The sequence below is a fragment of the Myodes glareolus genome, chromosome 5 (genome assembly GCF_982192425.1).
Source record: "Myodes glareolus chromosome 5, mMyoGla1.1, whole genome shotgun sequence".
NCBI classification, from domain to species: Eukaryota; Metazoa; Chordata; class Mammalia; order Rodentia; family Cricetidae; genus Myodes; species Myodes glareolus.
The window spans coordinates 22,454,757-22,475,296 of NC_142030.1; the positions used below are offsets into that span (position 1 = coordinate 22,454,757).

General features: G+C 42.3%; 1 protein-coding gene across 1 annotated transcript in view; it reads right to left on the reverse strand.

The window, feature by feature from the left end:
* Copa (coat protein complex I subunit alpha) overlaps positions 1 to 20,540 on the reverse strand; it is a 44,553-nt gene that overhangs the window by 1,795 nt on the left and 22,218 nt on the right. Inside the window, exons 11-31 of the mRNA XM_048448901.3 lie at positions 18,383 to 18,533; positions 17,188 to 17,254; positions 16,023 to 16,098; positions 13,993 to 14,075; positions 12,363 to 12,502; positions 11,724 to 11,809; positions 11,482 to 11,620; positions 10,441 to 10,603; positions 10,195 to 10,341; positions 8,783 to 8,972; positions 8,570 to 8,665; positions 6,797 to 6,885; positions 6,487 to 6,610; positions 4,489 to 4,578; positions 3,838 to 3,947; positions 2,922 to 2,999; positions 2,683 to 2,751; positions 1,917 to 2,053; positions 1,471 to 1,657; positions 1,276 to 1,386; positions 793 to 954 (exon numbers count right to left, since the gene is read on the reverse strand). Of these exons, the coding sequence (XP_048304858.1) occupies positions 793 to 954; positions 1,276 to 1,386; positions 1,471 to 1,657; positions 1,917 to 2,053; positions 2,683 to 2,751; positions 2,922 to 2,999; positions 3,838 to 3,947; positions 4,489 to 4,578; positions 6,487 to 6,610; positions 6,797 to 6,885; positions 8,570 to 8,665; positions 8,783 to 8,972; positions 10,195 to 10,341; positions 10,441 to 10,603; positions 11,482 to 11,620; positions 11,724 to 11,809; positions 12,363 to 12,502; positions 13,993 to 14,075; positions 16,023 to 16,098; positions 17,188 to 17,254; positions 18,383 to 18,533 (2,495 nt within the window). The remainder of the gene's footprint in view (positions 1 to 792; positions 955 to 1,275; positions 1,387 to 1,470; positions 1,658 to 1,916; positions 2,054 to 2,682; positions 2,752 to 2,921; positions 3,000 to 3,837; positions 3,948 to 4,488; positions 4,579 to 6,486; positions 6,611 to 6,796; positions 6,886 to 8,569; positions 8,666 to 8,782; positions 8,973 to 10,194; positions 10,342 to 10,440; positions 10,604 to 11,481; positions 11,621 to 11,723; positions 11,810 to 12,362; positions 12,503 to 13,992; positions 14,076 to 16,022; positions 16,099 to 17,187; positions 17,255 to 18,382; positions 18,534 to 20,540) is intronic.

Sequence of the window (20,540 nt, forward strand, 5' to 3'; positions counted from 1 at the left end):
ACAGGTGCACTGTAACTTAAGGATAGATGCATTATCTTCAGGTGCACTAGAGTTTAAGGACTGATACATTATCTGCAGGTGCACTGGAGTTTAACAACTCATGCATTATCTGTAGGTGCACTGTAACTTAAGGATAGATGCATTATCCACAGGTGCATTGTAACTTAAGGACTGATGCATTATCTGCAGGTACACTAGAATTTAAGGACTGATACATTATCTGTAGGTGCACTGTAACTTAAGGATAGATGCATTATCTGTAGATGCACTGGAGCTATTTAGGTTGCAAAGCGATTGAGCAGTAAGATGTAGCACAAATGTCAAATTAAAAATTAAATCAAGCCAGGTGTGGTGGAGCATGTTTTTAATCCCAGCACTTGGGAGGCAGAAGCAGGCAGATCTCTGTGAGTTCAAGGCCAGCCTGGTCTACATAGTGAATTCCAGGACAGTCAGGTCTATATAGAAAAAAAAATTGAGTCAAATTTGGGTAAGGTATTTTATTTTTCTGTATTGCTTTCTCATTACTAAAATACAGGTAATTATAGGCTCTACTCCATTTAAATACCTATATAGAGTATTTCAGAATGTCAATTACCCAATGCCATATCTGAATAAATTATTATTCTAGTTTCAAGGTTAAAGGTCGGTAAGTGGTCAGAGGGTGACATTCTATTGTTTTTTTTTTCCTTTCTTTCAGGTTGAATACTGTTGTTTTGTTTTAGAGACAATGATCTTGGGCCTCTACTCCTTCCATCTGATCCCCCTAAAGTCACTGATGGAATTCTACTGTACCTGCTGGGCCACTTCAGGCTTGGGCCCAAGTTCTAGCAGGCGCCGGGCAAAGGTGGCAGCTGTCTTGAAGTTCTTGAGCTTGAAGAAAAGGTTGAGGGCTGTCCGCAGCACTAGGATCATATGCACAGGCTGCAGGTTTGAGTGTGTGAAATAGGCCGCCATCTAGTGGACAGAAAAGAACACAAGGCAGACTGATATTCAGCTGTTTATAAACAGGTACACAATCATAAAAGAACACCACAACAGAAAGCAAACATGATAGACTTTTAAACAGAGATTAGTTCTACCTCTTAAAATATGAGAACTGATGATCTGAGAAACAGGGTGGAGAAATGGAGTACCTCTTCAAGGAGATGAACTCCATTTTTCCTTCCTCTCCAAAGCCAATAAAGTTCTGAACCAAACACTTTAGATGCAACTAGATGTAACATAGGAGGGCTATGGGGATGGCGCCTTTGCAGCGCTGGTTCCACACATCTTTACCTCGCAGATGCGCTTCTGCTGGTCCAGGCTCTCCTTAGGCAGCTTCTTCCTTTCTATCTCCATGCACAAACCCACAATATATTCTCGGCAGATGGTGATGAGCTGTTGGGCCTGAAGAGGTTGCAGAAGACAGTCATGACACAGACAAGGCTATGGAGGTGCCCAGGGATTGAGCAAGTGGCTAGACTCTCCTACCTCTGCAATCTCCTGTTTATTGTCCACGACAAGAAGAGGCACACTGAGCAGGATGGAACGGAATTTTTCCACAGCTTCCTCAAACTTGCCAACTGTGGTGAGCTGGTAGCACAGCTGCAATCGTTGGATCAGGTCATTAAGCTTTAGGCCCACAGCTGGTACACCATTCTTTAGCCCTGCATCCTTCCTGGAAAGGGAAAATTATGAAGGAAAATAGGATAGTCAAGAGCCAAGGACTCATGTTCCTAGAAACACAATCACCAACAACTCTATTGTGAAAGTAGCTCGGAACAGAATGGCAGCTGGTAAAACACCAAACTCCAAAGTAACAAGCCACTGATCCTTTCTTTTGGAAACCTTAGCTCTGGGGCAATTCCATGTCACTGTGGCTACCATTTGAAGTGTTTACACCACTTGGAGCAGGTAGCAGGGAGTAATGAACCTACCAATTGCGATTAGGGTAACTATACATGGATGGCAAGCAGGGAAGGGCTTGATAGGTGGTGCGGCCTCGAGCATATGTCTGCAGGAAAAGTTGCTTATAGGGGCCAAACTGGATTACTCCCACCTGGTCATGAAGAAGCTAGCAAACAAGAAAAAAGAAGAAACACAAGGATTTGTTTTCTTTCTTTCTTTGTTTTTTCAGGATAAGGTGTCTCTATGTGGCTCTGGCTGTCCTGAACTCTCTCTATAGACCAGGATGGCCTTGAATTCACAGAGATTCTAGAGTACTGGAGGATTTGTTTACTACCAATTATAAATTAAGTTAAACTTGGGCAAGGTATTTTACTTCTCTGTACTTTTTTCTCATTATTAAAATACAGAATCTACTCCATTTAAATATCTACATAGAGTATTTTTTAAAATCCATACATAGAGACAATAAATAATCATTGATATAGGTGTTATTGTCATTATAACATTTGATACCAGTGTGCAGAAGAAGAGGTGCTGATTTTACTAATGTAAGCCAGAAAGCAAAATGGCAGATCTCTGTGAGTTCAAGGTCAGCCTGGTCTACAGAGTGAGTTCTGAGATCCAGGACAGCCAGGACTATACAGAGAAACCCTGTCTACAAACAAACAAACAAACAAACAAAACAACAACAACAACAAAAACCACTCCCATGTGGTTAAATAGATAATCAACTATTCTCCCTGGAACTCTGGAGAAGACACTCGGGAGGGCAGGCCAAGATTTTTAAAGACTTACCCGCATGGCTGTTTCAAAAGAACCTGCCAGGATGTGATCAACTGGAAGCTGAGAGTTATTGCACCAGATCTAGTAAGAAACAGAAAACCTAAGCAAAATGAAAAATTTCCTCTTTCCAATTCTCCTCCTCCATTTCTGTTAAAAGTAGCCAATATTTATTTATTTATTTTTTACACAGTAACCAAATATTAACCAGCTCAGAAGCATTCATCCATGTATAATTGTGTTTTTCTGCTTACCTGAGTTGGGCTTGTTCCCTTGGTTGGGGGCACAAAGAACCCATCTTCAGCACCACTGGTGACCCCAGAGGGTACATCCTAAAAGAAAAGAAAGAAAGAAAGAAACAAACAAACAAAAACAAAGGCTTTATTTATTTGTCTGAACAGAGTCTGACAAAACCTCAAACTTTCCATGTAGCAAAACTAACTACTCCTGCCTCAACCTAGTGCTAGGATAATGGTCATATGCCACTGTGCCTGATTTATGTATTGTGGGGATCCAAACAAAGGCTTTGTGCACGGCAGGCAAGTGCCCTACAAGTGACTTATGTTTGCAAGTCCCAAATTAAGACATTTAAAAACTGTCCAGGTACCGGTGTTCTAATGAATCAAAACAAAACCATTTAGATACCTACCTCTGCTCAAGAAAAGATGTGATGGTTATGGGAGAGAGACAATGGGAGCCATCTCACCAAGGACAAAAAAGATACAATCTTTTAGATGCCTACCTCTATAGGAGAAAGGTGACATTATAAGAGGGATAGAATAGGGAACCACCTCACCAAAATGAAAGCAACATACCAAAATCTCCAACTCAGATTTCAAACACTCCCCTCTTTCAAGTGGAAGACAAGTATCAGATAGAGGGAAACTGCATCCCCTTCTCTTATGCTTGTTTCTTATGGAAACAAGGCCACAGACTCTGGCTCTCCTTTACAAAATATATACCAGAATGTATCAAAATATACCAGAATAGCATGTTATTCTGGACCCCCTCCTTTGTGGAGACTTCAGGATAGGCACCGTGTGTGTGTGTGTGTATGTGTGTGTGTGTGTCTGAGAGAGGGAGACAGACAGACAGACAGACAGAGAGCACACCCCTCTAGTTTTCATAGGGTGAAAAGGAAAGAAATTCCAGAGCTGGAACTTTACATACCAGCTCAGGTGGGAGCTCCAGATCTTCTTCTACATCCCAGCCACCTCCTTCTTCTTGTCCCTTGCCAAGAGCATCCTCTCCCAAACCTTCTGGAGCCTCCACAAATCCATCTGTAAGGAAAATTCAGGATCAAAATAGATTTGGGTGGTAGCATAGTCAGAAAAAAAAGCAAAATATTAGGGTCCTATTAGTCCATGAGTTAGAAGCTTACAGATTGCTGCACAAATAATTTCCACCCATGGAGTGCTGTGAAATAACCCCTTTATGCACTGCAAAGATTTGTTGCTGTGATTGGTTTAATAAACAAGCTGACTAATTAATAATTGAACAGAATAAGGTTAGGCAGGAGAGCCAAACTGAGAACGCTGGGAAGGAGAAGGGTAGAGTCTGGAGTTGCCAGCCAGATACGAAGGAGCAGGAGATGAACATGCCAAGCTAATAAAGGGACCGCATGTGGTAGAGAGTAAATAAGGAATATGGGTTAACTTAAAATGTAAAAGTTAGTAATAAGCCTGAGCATTTATAATTAATAGAAGTCTGCATGGTAATTTAGGAAGCAGCTGCCAGGTACTTGGGGTCAGGTGGTCGGGACAGGAAAGGTCCATTTACAATGGAGCCTATCATCTCAGAGCCCTAAAACAGCATTCTTACCTTCATCTAGCTGCAGTTCTGCATCCTCTCCCCAGCCTTCAGTACCAACAGTGTCAATGTCAATGTCAGCAGCCAATGCTCCTCCCTTCCCTACCAAAGGAAGGACAGAAGGGAGATGGTTAGAGACTAGCAAGTCTCAAGTCTGATCTCCTCTACAGGCAAGGCGCAAGCTTTCAAAAGCAGTTTTTCTGGGCTGTGTCATCAGGAGTGTGTGCTGCCCACTTAGAAAGTGGTAACTCTGAATGTCAGTAAACATGCATTATTGTGTTGTTAAGTCTCAAAACAAAACAAAACAAAAAAAGTCAACCAAGAAACAGTAACTGCGTCCTGTTCTGCCCAATTTTCTTTTTTTAAAATGTGTGTATATGTGAGTGGCTGAAATTCCAGTGTTGGGAACCCAAACTCAGGTCCTCACTCTTGCATGGCAGGTACTTTACTGACTAAGCCATTTCCAAAGTTGCCATCTGTTATTCTTTTGTCCCTTTAAGGGGAAAGCCACGCCCACTCCCAGCGACCCCTGACCTCTCCCCGCCATCTTGGATCACACACTCTTACTGTTCTCCCCGTTTCCCTTCCTGTCTCTCTCTGTTTCTCTTTCTTTCTCTCCCTCTCCTTCTCCCTTTCTCTCTCTGCCCCCCTCCCTTTCTCCTCCATAACCCTCTGAATAAATATTTCAATCTCACTCTACATGTGGTATCTGTCCATGTCTCCTGTCTCCCGAACCCGCCTGGGCTTCCACTGCTCTGTGAGCTCGCAGCCTGCTCACATGGCTCCCAGTCGTCTCTGCCTTGGGACTAGGGTCCGCCGCCTGCCTACAGCTGCCGCCTGGAGCACGCCATCATTTTTTAAAGTATAAAACCATCCATATATTATGTGGTATTGTTTCTGTTGTACATATGTTATGCTAACTTGCAACAGGTTCCACAAAGCGAGGAAATGGGACAGATAACCAGAGGTTGCTGTAGTTCAGTGGTAGAGAGCTTGTTTGTTATGCATGCGGCCCTGAGATCAATCCCTGTTGAGGTAGGAGAGAACTAACTCCCTGTTACCAAAACCTGGCTGTCGCTGGCTGCCCACTCCAAGAACTTCTTCCTGAAATATTTGTCCACAGACACACACAGCCCACAATGAACAGGAAACAGTGAGTGGAGATGACTGCAAGCACGGTGAACTTCACAGATGTCAGGGCAGCAGAGCCACCCACCTACATCATTTTCTAAATTTCTTTCCTTTTTGTTTTTTATTTTATGTATGTAAGTGCTCTGCATCAATCCCACTACAGATGGTTGTAAGTCACCATGTGGGTGCTGGAAACTGAACTGTGGAAGAGCAGACAGTGCTCTCTACCACTGAGCCATCTCTAGCTCCTAAATTCTATTTTGTTTGTTTTAGGTGTGTGTGTGGTGGTGGTGGTGGGGGAGGGCTAGAGAGCCAAGAAAGGGTTTCATGTGGCCCAGCCTGACCTTAAGCTAGTTATGTAATCTGTGATGGCTGGCCTTGAATTCTTGTCTCTTCTACATCAACTTCCTAATTGCTGAGAGTATAGGTACGTGTCACTGTCACATCTGGCTCACATTCTCTTTAATGCTCTCAAAAAACTTTTCCTCAGTTTGTGAGACTACATCCTAGCCCTGGCTAGCATTTCAGAAATTGAATTCAGAAACTTCACACAGCAAAAAGAACAGATGAAACTGTTACTTACTGGTACCTTCTAAAAATGTTTTTTGTTTGTTTGTTTTTAAAACATGTTCTCATGTAGTTCAGGCTGTCCTAAAACTGACTATGTGGCCAAGGATGACCTTGAATTTTTTAATTCTCTTACCTCTACATCCCTAGCTGGTATTGCAGGTGTGTGTCAGTTATGTGTATAATAGTAGGGACTGAACCCAGAGTTTCACATGCTAGGCAAGCAATCTACTAAGTATATACTCAGACCCATTTAGGATAGCTCTCTATAAAACTAGTAACAAGAGTGCTATCGGAGAAATGAGCACTCACCCTTGCTGGCAATGGAGCCTTCAAAGAATCCTTTGGACACAGTCAATAAGGGCCAATTGGTATCCAATGGCATGATAGGTGCAGGAGGCTGGAGCAGCTTGGCATTAGGATCGATCTCTGGGATCTGAGAGGTGGAATAATGGAGACATTAAGAACGAACAGCTCTCAAGCTCTCGACAGCATCACACAGAAAAGGTTATGCTGCTTCCTGTAGACATCTCTCAATAGTTTGCTGAGTAAAATTTATGGTTTTAAATTATCCCAAGATAATTTGAGTCCTGTTATCAGAGACACATGTGTAAATACTCACTGTCTCCTTCTCGGGGTCAAATGTTTCCTTCAGACTCTCAGCTTCCTCATCTAAGCCATGTGTAGCAGCTGTGAGATAGGCCAGGGATTCTAAAGAAAACACAGGCTTTGTGGTATAATTACAGTCCCAGTACATGAAAGGAGAACCAACTGCCATAAGTTGTCCTTTAACTTACACACACACACACACACACACACACACACACACACACGATAAATAATAAATAAGTAAATAATAAAAAATTTAAGAAAAAATATAAAATCTGGATTGAGAAATTTTGTTTTTGTTTGATTTTTCAAGACAGGATTTCTCTGTGTAATTGCTCTGGCTGTCCTGGAACTCACTTTGTAGACCAGGCTGGCTTTGAACTCACAGAGATCTGCTTGCCTTTGCCTCCTGAATGCTGGGATTAAGAATGTGTGCTAACACTATCCAGCTAAATTCAGAAATTTCTAAGCATTGTATTGACATTTAAGAAGTTGGATTTTAGCTAGTGAGTTCCAGACTGGCCAGGGTTACAATTGTTTGGATTTTGAAGCATTTCAAATTTTGGGCTTCATTTAGGAATATTTAATCTACACCAAGTTTTTTTTTTTAATTTATTTATTATGTATACAATATTCTGTCTGTGTGTATGTCTGCAGGTCAGAAGAGGGCACCAGAACTCATTACAGATGGTTGTGAGCCACCATGTGGTTGCTGGGAATTGAACTCAGAACCTTTGGAAGAGCAGGCAATGCTCTTAACCACTGAGCCATCTCTCCAGCCCCTACACTAAGTTTTAAGGTATTTTTTTTCCCAGCACAGCTCATTTCTTTCTAATTTCTAAAAATTAATTTTTTAATTTTTTTTTTATTGAGACAGTTTCTCTGTGTAGCCCTGGAAGTACTGGAACCCCTTCTGTAGACCGGGACAGCTCTGAATTCAGAAATCCACCTGCCCCTGTTTCCTGAGTGCTGGGATTAAAGGTATGCGCAACCACTGCCTAGCTTGGGCTGGTGATTTCTTACAAAGCAATTAGTTCATAATTAATCCAGTTATTTATCCTTAAGCACCATCATCAATGCTAGTAACAGCCTGGGACTTATCCCTGATTCCTCTCTATCAAAGCCTATATCTAGACTTAGTACTTAAATTTTTTTTTTACTAGAGATATATTTTATGTGTGATTTGCCCACACGTATGCATATACATCATGTGCATGCTTGATGCTCATAGAAGTCAGAAGGCATTGGATCCTCTGGAACTGGAATTAAGTACAGTTGTGCTGGGAACTGAACCTAGGTTCTCTGCAAGAGCAACAAGTTCTCTTAACAGCTGACCCACCTCTCTAGTCCTTTGTTTTTTGACACAGAGTCTTATTAGCCCAGGATGGCTTCAAACTCATGGAAATCCTCTTGCCTCAGCCTTTTGAATGCTAGGATGGGATGGGAGTCAATATTCTTAGAACTTGGTTAATAGATCTCAAATTCTAGCATATTTGGTATACAATGAGTTGTCAACAAACAAACAACAGCAACAACAAATCAAGTCCTGTAAACTGCATGAGTTTAATCTACAGTGCAAGTCAAGAAACAGGACTCCTTGTCTGGCTCCACCACCATTTGGTTTGGAAAAAAAAATTTAAACATGCTATTACTTCACACACACACACACACACACACACACACACACACACACACACACACACACACAGTGTACAATAAAGGGCAATTCCCAAAAAATACTTCCAAAGGTCTCAAGGAGGTTGGTGAGTCCTGGGTAGATACTTACTCTGTCCACAGTTCTTCAGGATTCGCACTCTCTCTGACACATCACCCAGGTATAGGGCATTCTGATAATGGCCACTCATGTCCTTTCGGATCTCAGCTGCATCAAGTCAATGAGAAACCAACATAAGCCTTCTCTCTAGAGATCTCTCTCTATTTACCTTCTTCCTTCCCCACAAGTTCCACACTTCCCAACCTTAGTTTTACAGGAACTCACCAATCTTCATCATTTTACGAAGTTTCTCCAAGTTGCCGGTAATAAGGTACAAGAAGGAAAGTTTGTCAAAGTTTTTGGTACGCTGATAGCACATTTCAACAATCTGGTGATTACCCTGTAGCAGGGCCACTTCTCCCAGCTTCTCCCAGCAGTTCTTGTCATCCAGGGCTTTCGCTGCTTCTAGAGCAATCTAAAGAATTCCCATGGTCAGTGTTTAGTGTGGGCTATGACTAAAAACCAGGGGAGTCTCAAAAGTATCGCCAAGAATTTCCCAAGGAATTCTCTACACTTGCAATCACTACTTCCATTCTATTTCTATCAAGAATTCTATGTACAATGTGATTTGGGTCCACCCCAGTGTTCTCGTCCTCTGAAATTTATTTGTACAGGACAGTCACTATCAGTTGACTATCTATCCACGGAGACAGACCTTGCTTATGCTATCTTATTTCCTATCTGCTAGCTCTAAAACTCCACAGGGGCTTTAGGGAAGGCAGAGCAAATAGTAAGAAGAGAAGAATAGGAGCTGAAAATCAGCTTTCCAAGGTCCTTTCCTCCTTGAAACAATGTTTGTACCTCTGTGCCTCAACAATCCCTAAGTACTTCATCCAGCAATACCAAGCACCAAAGAAAACAAAGCAGATTCTTGGGCTTCAATACTAGAAGTTCTTCTTCTTTTTTTAAATTGTGTTTTCCAGACAGAGTTCCTCTATGTTTCAGTCCTGGCTGTCTGGAAATTTACTTTGTAGACCAGGCTGGCCTTGAACTTGGAGATCCAGCTGCCACAGCCTCCCAAATGCTGGGATTAAAAGGTATGTGCCACTACTGCCCAGTTTAGAAATTCTTGAATTCAGTTTGAAAATAGTAAAAAGAGGCCATTTCATCGGGCAGTGGTGGCACACACCTTTAATCCCAGCACTCCGGAGGCAGAAGCAAGGCGGATCTCTGTAGTTCAAGGCCAGGCTAGTCTATAGAGCTAGTTCCAGGATTGGCTCCAAAGCTACAGAGAAACCCTGTCTAAAAAAAAAAAAAAAAAAAAAAAAAAAAAAGGCCATTTCCTGAAAACCCAGGAGAGGACCTGGCCAGAGTTCACTCTCCTGGCCAGTATTTAATTAAAGCCTGCTTCAACTTTGACAAAAGAAAAGAAAAAAAAAAAAAGAAAGGAAGAAAAGAAAAAGAAGATAATCACGAAAGTGGAAATACTGTGGCAGAAGAAGAGACGGAAGAATCAGAAACAGAAGAAGAAAATGGCTCACTTTAACTAAAAACATCGTAATTGCACTCTGGCTAAGGCACAAGGCTAGAATACCACTTCTGGAGAACAGTTTTCCATCTAGCCCTCTTTTACATTCCACTAACTGGAACTCTCCCTTTCTCTACAGCCACCTGGGACAGGATCGTATCCCTCTCACCTCGATGTTTCCGCACTCCAGAGCTAGGCTGAACCGAGTTTTCTCATCCTTCACAAAATGCAGGGCCACTTCAGGATAACCTTTCTTCTGGAGATACGCAATGATTGACTGGCCCACGAGTTTGGCATTCCTCACCATGTGCAGAACCTAGACATTTGGTTTGGGAAGCAGGAAGCAGAGGCTGCTAATAAGGAAAAAGGAGCACTGCCTCTTAGCACTTCCCATTAGGGCTTCCTGCCTCAATACCTCATCATACTTCCTGTTGATCAGGGCCAGCTTGAATTTGAACTCGGTGGGGTCAATGGTGAGTACCCGAGGACGACACTCCCTGTCCAGGCAGTATACATTGTTGCCCTTCACTCTTGTCACATAGATGGGTAAGTCCAGAGTTCGGATGATCCCATGGTCCCTAGGAATAGGGGGGAAAGGTACAATTTTCAGGAAGTGCAAGGAAACTCAGCTTCTTCTTCTTTTTGTTTTTTTCTTTTTGGTTTTTCAAGTTAAGATTTCTCTGTGAAATAGTCTTGGCTACCCTGAAACTCACTCTGTAGACCAGGCTGACCTTGAACTCACAGAGATCTGCCTGCCTCTGCCTTCCAAATACTAGAATTAAAGATGTGAGCCACCACCACCCAGCTGATGCTATCGACTTTTTATGTTTTGCAGTAAAATGGACTGAACCTAGAGTCTTGACCATTTTTGGAAAGCACACTACCATTCTAGGAAAGCACACTACCACTGACCAGTCTCCCTTAAAAATGTAACAAATCATTATTATATATGTGAGCACGATACATTGCATGTGTGGAAGGCAGAGGACAGCTCTGAGGAATCCGTTCTCTCCCTCTTTCCACCCATACAAGGGTTCTGGAATCAAACTTGGGGTGCTAGCCAGGCTCACACATAAAGCATTTTTGTTTAGACCTGATGCACCGTCTCACTGGCCCCTCCCAAATCTTTTATAATTTTTTCCTGAAGTTTTGAAAAAAATTTTATGTATATGTGTTTGTATGTGTATATAATGCGTGTGTTGGGTGTTGGAGGATAACTCTCAGAAGTAGTTGGCTCTCTCCAGCCACTTGAAGGAATCTGGGGCTTGAACTTGCCCGGTCTGTGAAAACCTGCCTCTACACACACACACACACACACGAATGTCTTTAGCACATATGTGCCCTGCTAGCTTTTTCATGGAGAATGTTAACAAAGAAATGCAGTTATATCTCTTGAGCTAGCACAGTGATTTCAAGAAGATACCTTCTCCTACTGTGTCCCAGATAATTAACTTACCCAGTGGTGACGGCATATTTGATGTGGTTGCTTGTGGTATAGATAAACACCCCACTCTCATCCCAGGCCCCACTCTTGACACGAATGTTCTCATGAATGTTACACAGAGCATCCAGCTTGCGGTTACAGATCACAATCGCTGTAAGAGGCAAAGGGCATGAGTGCTCTGTCGGACAGGGTGAGTGCAGCAGACTGGCAGGGAGGAAGTGGGTTCTAAGACGGTGGATATAATGAAGTCTTACCATGTTTGGCCAGTAGTGCTACATGAGACATGTCTGCTGACCAGATAACGTATTTCACCTTGGAAATCTTCACTGATGCTAGAGTCCTGGGACAGCAAGAGAAAGGTAATCACAAACTGGCCGAATTCCCTTGTCTCAAGCTAAGACCTATGTCTTTTCCATCTTTAATTAATGTAAAACTCAACTTCTCAATGTAACACCAAGGAAACATTGCCTACACCGTAGGTCAATGAGCTAAAATGTTCTGGCTCACACTCTGCACTGCCCCCTTCCTCATTCTTTGTCCCCTATTCCCTCCTATAGGCACTTACACCTATCAGTTTCACTACTAAAAGTATAAAATTCTTTAAGGACAATAACTGTGCTATTCAACTTGTATCCTTCTCACTCTACGACCTGAAAGCATTTGTCATTCAGGTATGATTATAAAAATACCTAACTACATAGCCTGTTGTTATACTGCTAGAGTGAATGCGCAGGATGGTGGAATTGCCATGGAAGGAGAAAAAGAACTACAGACAGTCTTGAAGAGTATAAGCAGCAGCTATGCCACACAGTAAGCTTAGGAAAAAGCTCCTAGCTAAGATTTCAACTTTCCCTCACTACATCTCTGTCTGTCAGAGGTCTCTGCCATGTTACCGCTTCTGCTGGACATCAAAGAGTGTGATGGAATCTGCATCCCGAAGCAGGAGGTTGCCAGTGCCAGCATAGAAGATTTCATCACAGTTGGGCACCTGAATTTTTTTGGTGATTTCATTCTTCAGATTCTTTATCAGAAGCTGAAATGAGTACAGGTGGAGTTATGAGAGGTGAATAAATCACATAAAGACTAATGACGTCCCTTAGCAATTATTCTTTCAATAAAGAATCTTTTTCCCTGTCCAAGCCATCATGCTGATTGCTCCAAGACTGTCTCCAGGGCCTTATTAACCTCTGTCTTGTCTCACTTCTTCCCCAACTCGCTCAACATTTATGCATATGTGGGTACACACAGACCATGGTGCCCATGTGTAGAGTCAGAGGAAAAAGTGAAGAAGTAAGTTCTCTCCTTCTACATACGGTTCCCAGGGATTGAATTTAGGTCATCTACTTGGAAAGGGTCCTTATCCACTGAGACATCTCAATGGCCTCTCACCTCTCTCTTAAAAAAGAAATCCTAGTTGGGTGGTGATGGTGCACGCCTTTAATCCCGGCACTCAGGGAGGCAGAGGCAGGTGGATCTCTGTGAGTTTGAGGCCAGCCTGGTCTGCAGAGTGAGTTCCAGGACAGCCAGAGATACACAGAGAAACCCTGCCTCAAAACAAAACAACAATAACAAAGAGAAAGAGAGACAGAGAGAGGAAGAAAGAAATCATGAGAGGCTGGACCTTGTTCTCGTGGTGGTGCAGGTTTATAATCTCAACCACTTGGGAGGCTCAGGTAGGACTATAGAACTACGAGTCCAGTCGAGGTTAAAGAGTGAGTTCATTCCTAGTCTACACGGATCCTCACTAGTCTTAGTGAGGTGCTCAAAATTACACAACACACACACACACACACACACACACACACACTTTAGAAAAAAAAAAGCTTGGGATATAGGTAAGTGGCAGAGCACCTACCTTGCATGAACAAGGCCCTAAATTCAATCCCTAGGACTCAAAAATCAGCAAACAACAAAAAAAGATATTCACCTAAATTTGATTTTCTCAATTAGTTGGAAAGAAACCAGGCAGGGATTAAGCTTTAGTTGAATATTTTATTGGGAGACCTTCACTTATCCTAAATTGGGCCTATCGTATTCATTCATTCATTCATTCACTCTTTCATTCATTTATTTATTTTGAGGTAGGGTTTCTCTGTGCAGCTCTAGCCATCCTGGAACTTGTTCTGTGGACCAGGCTGGCCTCAAACTCATAGAAATCTGCCTGCCTCAAGCCTTAAATATGTGCTACCCATGCCCGGGAATCTAAACCTATTACATTTTAAGTACTGATAAGGGGAGTGGGACAGGGAGGAAAATCTCTGTATATAAATGATATTTTATTAAATTAATTAAAATCTGGTGGTCTTAGCTCCTCTAAGTTCAGAAGCCCAGAGCCCTAGTAACATCAACCCAACAAATCAACTTTTCCTCCCCAGGGATTAGTCTAGGGCTAGAGCTAGAGGGAGACCCAGGACCCCAGGACCCCAACTGCTCTGAAGAGACCAAGGAAAAGCAGTGCTTGCTCTTCACTGTGTACTGCTGTCGCACTCCCTAAACTGGTTGCCACTTTTAACCTTAACTCACCGAATGCATGCGATCTAGGACAGCGAACCGATTTCGAGCAACCCAAACTGCTGTCAGGCCTGAGGATCGTTTCCCTTCAGGGGCTGAGAAGAACAAAACCAAAGTATGAGAGCATGTGGTGAGCCACTAGCAGGTGACAGAGTCAGGTGCCATGGAGCTGCCATTTTGGCTTCGCCAGTTCAGCTGCTTCCTAACTAATTCAGCCATAACCTCAGGCTACTGTCAGTGACTTTTCTCCACCAGTTCCCTCCAAACTCCAGCCCCCACCCCTGCCAACCCTCTTATCTCTAGGCCAAGTGGCTGCGTTTCAGCCAGCACCACATCCTGGCAGAAATGCTGCCCATCTTGGGAGACAGCATACTCCATCAAGCTAACGAGCAGGGCCTTCCTGGCCAAGCTGAGGCACAGCAAGCAGCCTGTCAAAGTCTAAGACCTCCTACCTAAGCAAGCTGGAGAAGTGACAGAACCCCACCCCAGGACGCAGCTGCTCGGCAGCTTTTAACATGCTAATGCTGGCCCCCTGGTCGAGCAGGGTGGGACACTGCACTTCCAGCTAAATCTTGACAGGCTCAGTGCTGGGCAACACAGCATCAAGCTGTTGCTCTGTGAATGTCAATTCAGCATTATCACCCTGAGGAGAGTTATAAAATGTTCCTCACTTTGCAGCTGATTAGAATTTTGAAATGGATACTCCACTCTCTGAGAAACTTGTAAAGAATATATTCAAACAGTCTTATCTGTTATAGTAATGGAAAACAGACCAGAGCATGCTGGCCAGCCTTGCTTTGTACTTTTCTGGTACCTGGAATGTCAAAGAATTTACAAAACAAATTTCTACCACAACTCATACTACATGAGCTTCTACTTTCTCTCTGATGTCCACCACTGGACCACACCTTTATAATTACTATCCCTCTTAAAGGATGGATAATAGAAGTTCTACTGATTGCTAACAGATATGGAAAATGAATAAAACTATGGTGGGTTGGGAGGCACCAAAATGTAAGTTTACTTAGGAAGACTTAACTGACTAATTTGTGAGGGAGACTTGACTTTATGGATACATACATACATACATATATATATATAATCTTGTTTCTTTCTTTCATCATCTCAGCCTGAGCATTTAAAAGGGTAAAGGGAGGAGACGGCATAATGTGTAATTCCAGTATTAAGGTCAACTATGAGTTGAGTTCTAGGCTTCTCTGGGTTATACAGTGAGACCCTCTCTTATGCGCACATACGCACTCTCCAAAACAACAAAACAAACAAAAGAGAATATTACAATGATAATGACCTCTTGGCACTCACAAAAGGGACAGACCTAGCAAAACATTTCTCAGAACTTTGGAGGGTATAAAATATCAAAATGTATTAGTAAAAGGCAGGGCCTGTGGAATAAGCTTTAGACTGTTTAAGGCCTGTAAATCCATTGGAAGAACTGCACTGAAAAGAGCATAAATGAGATTCCAATCCATTCTGAGAATGTTTTGTCAGCAAGTTCTAATAGTAAGGACATCAACAGGGGATGGTGGTGATGAAAGAGGCAGGCAGGGGTCTCAGCTGGATTCTGGGATCCCAGGTGGGTCATGGGGCTGTTAGCAGCCTCATCTTTCTGACATGCAAAAGAAAGCAAATCGGATCTGGATATAGAAAGGCAAGAATAAATCCCCAGGCCCAGGATGAGACATTGCAAGACTGGAGCCACATTTTTAAATAAATGAAACTACCAGGGTGAGAGTCACATCAGCTGACAATAATCTAGGATAACATGCTGTGCTGAAAGAGAAAATGGAGAGTTTCTAATAACCAAATTATAAAATATATATATCTAGCTGGGGTAATAAAATGGAGGCAGAACATGAATATTTCACACCACAATTGCCTCTGGTGCAACTGTCAGCAGCACCTGCCAACAGACATGAGTGATGTAGCCACGGTCTGTGGATGGGATATGAAAAACTTGAAAAGAAGTGATGATATTGGTGAGGAGAGCTGGAAGCAGAGTGGAGGAGACAAAGAGCACCCACCATCAGGATTCTGGGAGTCTGCATCTTTGGGGATGGTGTATAGATCATAGGTACTATTCTCTAAATTGCTTGCTCTCTGTAGGGAAAAGGAAGACATGTTTAGGAAGCAGCATTGAAAACACTGTTTTCTGACAGAGAAGACATCACTGCAACACAGACAATACTGAACTCATACTTCCATTACCTGTACCCAGAGGGTGTTTGAGTTATTTCTATATGTAACAATTATAACGCTCTTAGCCAAATAACCAAGCACTGATGGTACTATTTTCTTTATCCTCTAAAAATGCAGATATTATCTGAATAGACACAAAGATTTCTCTCTATTCCACAAATTAAAAGATGAGGAACCTGGTGCTTCATCTGAATAGACTTGTCAACTTAAAAGTATACTTGAAAAAAGAAAAGGAAAACAAAACAAAATCAATCTAAGAAGACATTCAAGAAACTGTCAGAAGAATAAGGCTGTGTGAGATACTAAATGAGCAAGATTACATATGAAAAGTAATATAGGAAAAGCAGTTTTTATTCAGCCACCAGTATACTAAAATTAGAATGTCATTTCTTCATTTTTTTTTTTTTTTCAAATTATGTGGCAGGAAACGGGGAGGGCCCTGAAAACTCAGAAGGTGATTCACTGGAGAATCAGCTTCCAACACAGGTCTTCTATGTTCACCTGAGCAGAAGGGACAGAAAAGGCACCTCCTGTGCACAACAAACAATTCAAACGTTCCTTCTGACCACTTCACAAACCCTTTGTAGGTTTGTGATCAACCTACATGATCATTTAGTGTGAGCTTGAGTATCCACTGTGTCAGCTCTTACAAAACATCCATTAGGAGCTCTATCAGGAAAGGGTCAACTTGCCCACCAGATTTACTTTTCAGTACTGAGGGGAAGGGAGGAGCTTTTAAGAGGCAGTTAGAGGCCGGGTAATGGTGGTACAGGCCTTTAGCCTTTAATCCCAGCACCTGGGGAGGCAGAGGAAGGTGGATCTCTGTGAGTTCAAGGCCAGTCTGGTATACAGGGTGAGTTTGAGGACAGTCAAAGATACACTGAGAAACCCTGTCTCAAAAAAACAAAAAAAGCCATTAGTGGCTCTCTAAAGGCAATAAGATACTCACAAAAACTGAGGAAAACCTAGAGAGATGCCATAATTACTTACAGTGCACAGCAGGACTGCATTTTCTGCTGGATTGTATGACATGTTGAACACTGGAAACTTGGAACCACTACATAAAAAAGGGAGAAATAGAATAGGTGTAAGAATAGAAAAGAAGGCTGGGCGGTGGTGGTACATGCTTTTAATCCCAGCACTCAGGAGACAGAGGCAGACGGATCTTTGTGAGTTAGAGGCCAACCTGGTCTACAAGAGTTAGTTCCAGGACAGCTAGGGCTGTTATACAAGAGAAACCCTGACTCAAAAAAACGAAAGATAAAAAACAACAGGAAAGAAAAAAAGAATTATCCCTTCAATGTCTACATGGCCACCCGATACACATATGTTCACTACTTCTATACTGAGGAAAAACAGATACTGTGTTTTTTTCTCTTTCCATTAAAGCTTGACTACTTAGTCGTCCAGTCAGCAAAGCACAAGCCACATTTCCATCAGAAGGTGGTAAGGGGGACAGTTCTGCCTGGTACAAATTCCTATGCATAACTGCAGTGGACACCACAGTGTAACCTGATGTGATTTCTCTGCCTGTTTTCTTCTGTCCCTGGAACTGTTCACAAAAACCCATTTTTTTGTCATAGTGAAGCTAGCGGGTGGTTATCACGCCTGCATGCCAGTGTTTGCTGCCATGAATGTTTCAGCATGCTGCAGCTGGCATTCAAAGCACAGGTCCTTTGGCCAGGCATCCCAGAGGTTATCATATCTTCAGAACTAACCGTTCCAGAGACACAGTTCTGCCTTTTAGGGTTGTGGCATTTTGCTGTTTAAAGGTTGAGTTCTGATATACAGTAATTTTTAAAAAATATCTTCCCTATTTTATTATCCTGAACTGTAGTCATTTAGGTTTATCACCCCACTCTGCCACAAGGTTCCTCAAGGCATAAATGAAAAAGGCCAAAATTTGCATTACCAAATTGGGTTACTTTTTAGCTAGGAGCTTTCTGTGATCTGCAAGAGATTTTGTAGGCATTAGTAGAATGTCCTTGCACAGAGTCATGAGCAGTCTCAACAGAAGACCTCCCGTTCATGACACCTCTGTATCTGTCATTATGGGATTTAAACTGAAGAGGTTTGTTCGATGGGAATCGATGTCTGATAGCTGAGACCCAAAAGGTTGGTTAAATAGCCCTGCTTGAGGAAGTGCAACAGACGAAAGGGTCTGGAAAGGAGAAGCCAGACTTGCCTCCTCAACTGCATCACAGCTACATCTTTGGAGCTGTTGAAGTCCAGCTGGCGCAGGAATCGGTCCTTTACATAATGCAGCATATTGCCATGAACAGCATAGGCTGGACGCTCACGTTCCAGCTTAAATACAATCATTCCACCATCATGGCCTAGAGAACAGAAGGAAGAGAGGAAACAATCATCTGTAAGCAAAAGGATGGTTAGAAATAGGAGATAAACAGATGAATATATTCACATGCTAAAAGGGTAGAGTGCATCTCCTATGGCTTGGAGATGGACTGTGCCTCAAGAGTTCACGTGTAGAAGCTTAGTGCGAGATGCTGAGGTGGTAGAATCTCCAAGAGATGAGGCTTAGTGAAATGTCACTAGGCCATTAGAGCACCCTAGGGAGAATGTTGCTATACAAAGAATAACCTGAATTCTCTCTGGAGTCTTCCCTGGTCATGTGATCTCTCCCTCTTGATCACTACTATCAAGATGCTTTGTGTCATACTGTAATTGAGCCAAAGGAATCCTCACCAAAGGACAAACAGTAGGGCTGCTCAATCTCAGATTTTCAACCTCTTTAATGGTGAAAAAAAAAAACCCCTTTTCTTTTTCAGATCTATATTATGTCTACATGTGAGTATCTGCATTCAAATTATATGTACATTGTATACGCCCGGTGCCTAAGGAAGCCAAAAGAGGGCATCAGATCCCTTGGAACTGGAGTCACAGGCAGTTGTGAACCACCACATGGGTGCTGGGAATGGAAACTTAGTCCTCTGTAAGGGTAGCAATTACTCTTCACCCATGAGGCATCTCTCCAGTCTAAATCCCTTTTTTCTTAAAAAGTACCTAGTGTACTATAGCTATAGATAACAGACTAACATCTAAATGTGTTCCTAAACTCTCACAATTCTTAGAATCTTTTTCCAAGTAATTTTCTGTCACTCATCTCCTTGCCCTTTCTTCTTGAACCCAGGATCTCGAACAAGCTGGGAAAGCACTTTACTAATGAACTATATTCCCAGCCCTGTATTTAAGTACACCCTTCTGTGTATTCCCTTAATACTTTGTATAAACCGCTGTTAGCATTCAAGTGTCTCACCCCCACTATTTCACATGTTCTTTGAAGACAGATTTAAATGATTTTTCATTCTTCCTCAGTCTTTAGCAAGTAAGAAAACCATAAAAACTATCTGCTTAAAAGAATGAATGTTTACTTTTTCTACATTTATTTGTTTACCGGGGGAGGGCATACAGTTTTATGTGTTTGGAGGTGGGAGGACTACTTGTGAGAGTCAGTTTTCTCCTACCATGTGGGTTCCGGGAATTGACTCAGGTGGTCAGGCTTATTGGCAAACACTTTTACCAGCTGAGCCATTTTGCCTGCACATGAAGTCAATTTAAGAAGCCTTTATGAAACAAGTAAATAAATTAAAAACAAAAAGCGAAAAATCTTTTTGCTTTGTTCTTTTTTTTTTTGAGACAGGCTCTCTCTATTATTGTAGAACTCACTTTGTAGACCAGGCTGGCCTCGAATTCAGAGATCCTCCTATCTCTGCCTCCTGAGTGCTGAGATTAAAGGAGTGGGATACCGCTGCCCAGCCTAACGAAAAACACTTTTATGATTGTTTTTAAGAAAATGTTTCCAGGTGGTAGTGGCACACACCTTTACTCCAAGCACAATGGAGGCAGATGCAGTCAGGTTTTTGTGAGTTCGGGGACAATTAAGGCTACATAGAGAAACCCTGCCTGGAGGGGAAAAAAAGTTTGTATTCTCCCAATTAGCATCATCCATTCCTTAAATAATCTCATTTTTATATTCCAATTGCTTGCTCTCCATGTACAAACCGGCTTTACTTTCAACTCAAAATCTTCCAATGGCTTCTTTTAAAAACTTGATCGATTTTTTTTTTCTGTGTATGAGTGCTTTGCCTACATGTATATCTGTATACCACATACGCGCCTCCAGAGGTCAGAAGAGGGCATCTGATTCTCTGGAACGAGAGTTATGGGTGGTTGTGTTACTGTGTGGGTGCTGGAAGTCAAACTGAGGTCTTCTCCAAGAATAACAAGGGCTCTTAACCACTGTGCCATCTTTTTAGCCCCTTTCCAGTGGTTTTTAATTCATCCAAGTAAATTTTGTTTGTTTTTTTGAGACAGGGTTTCTC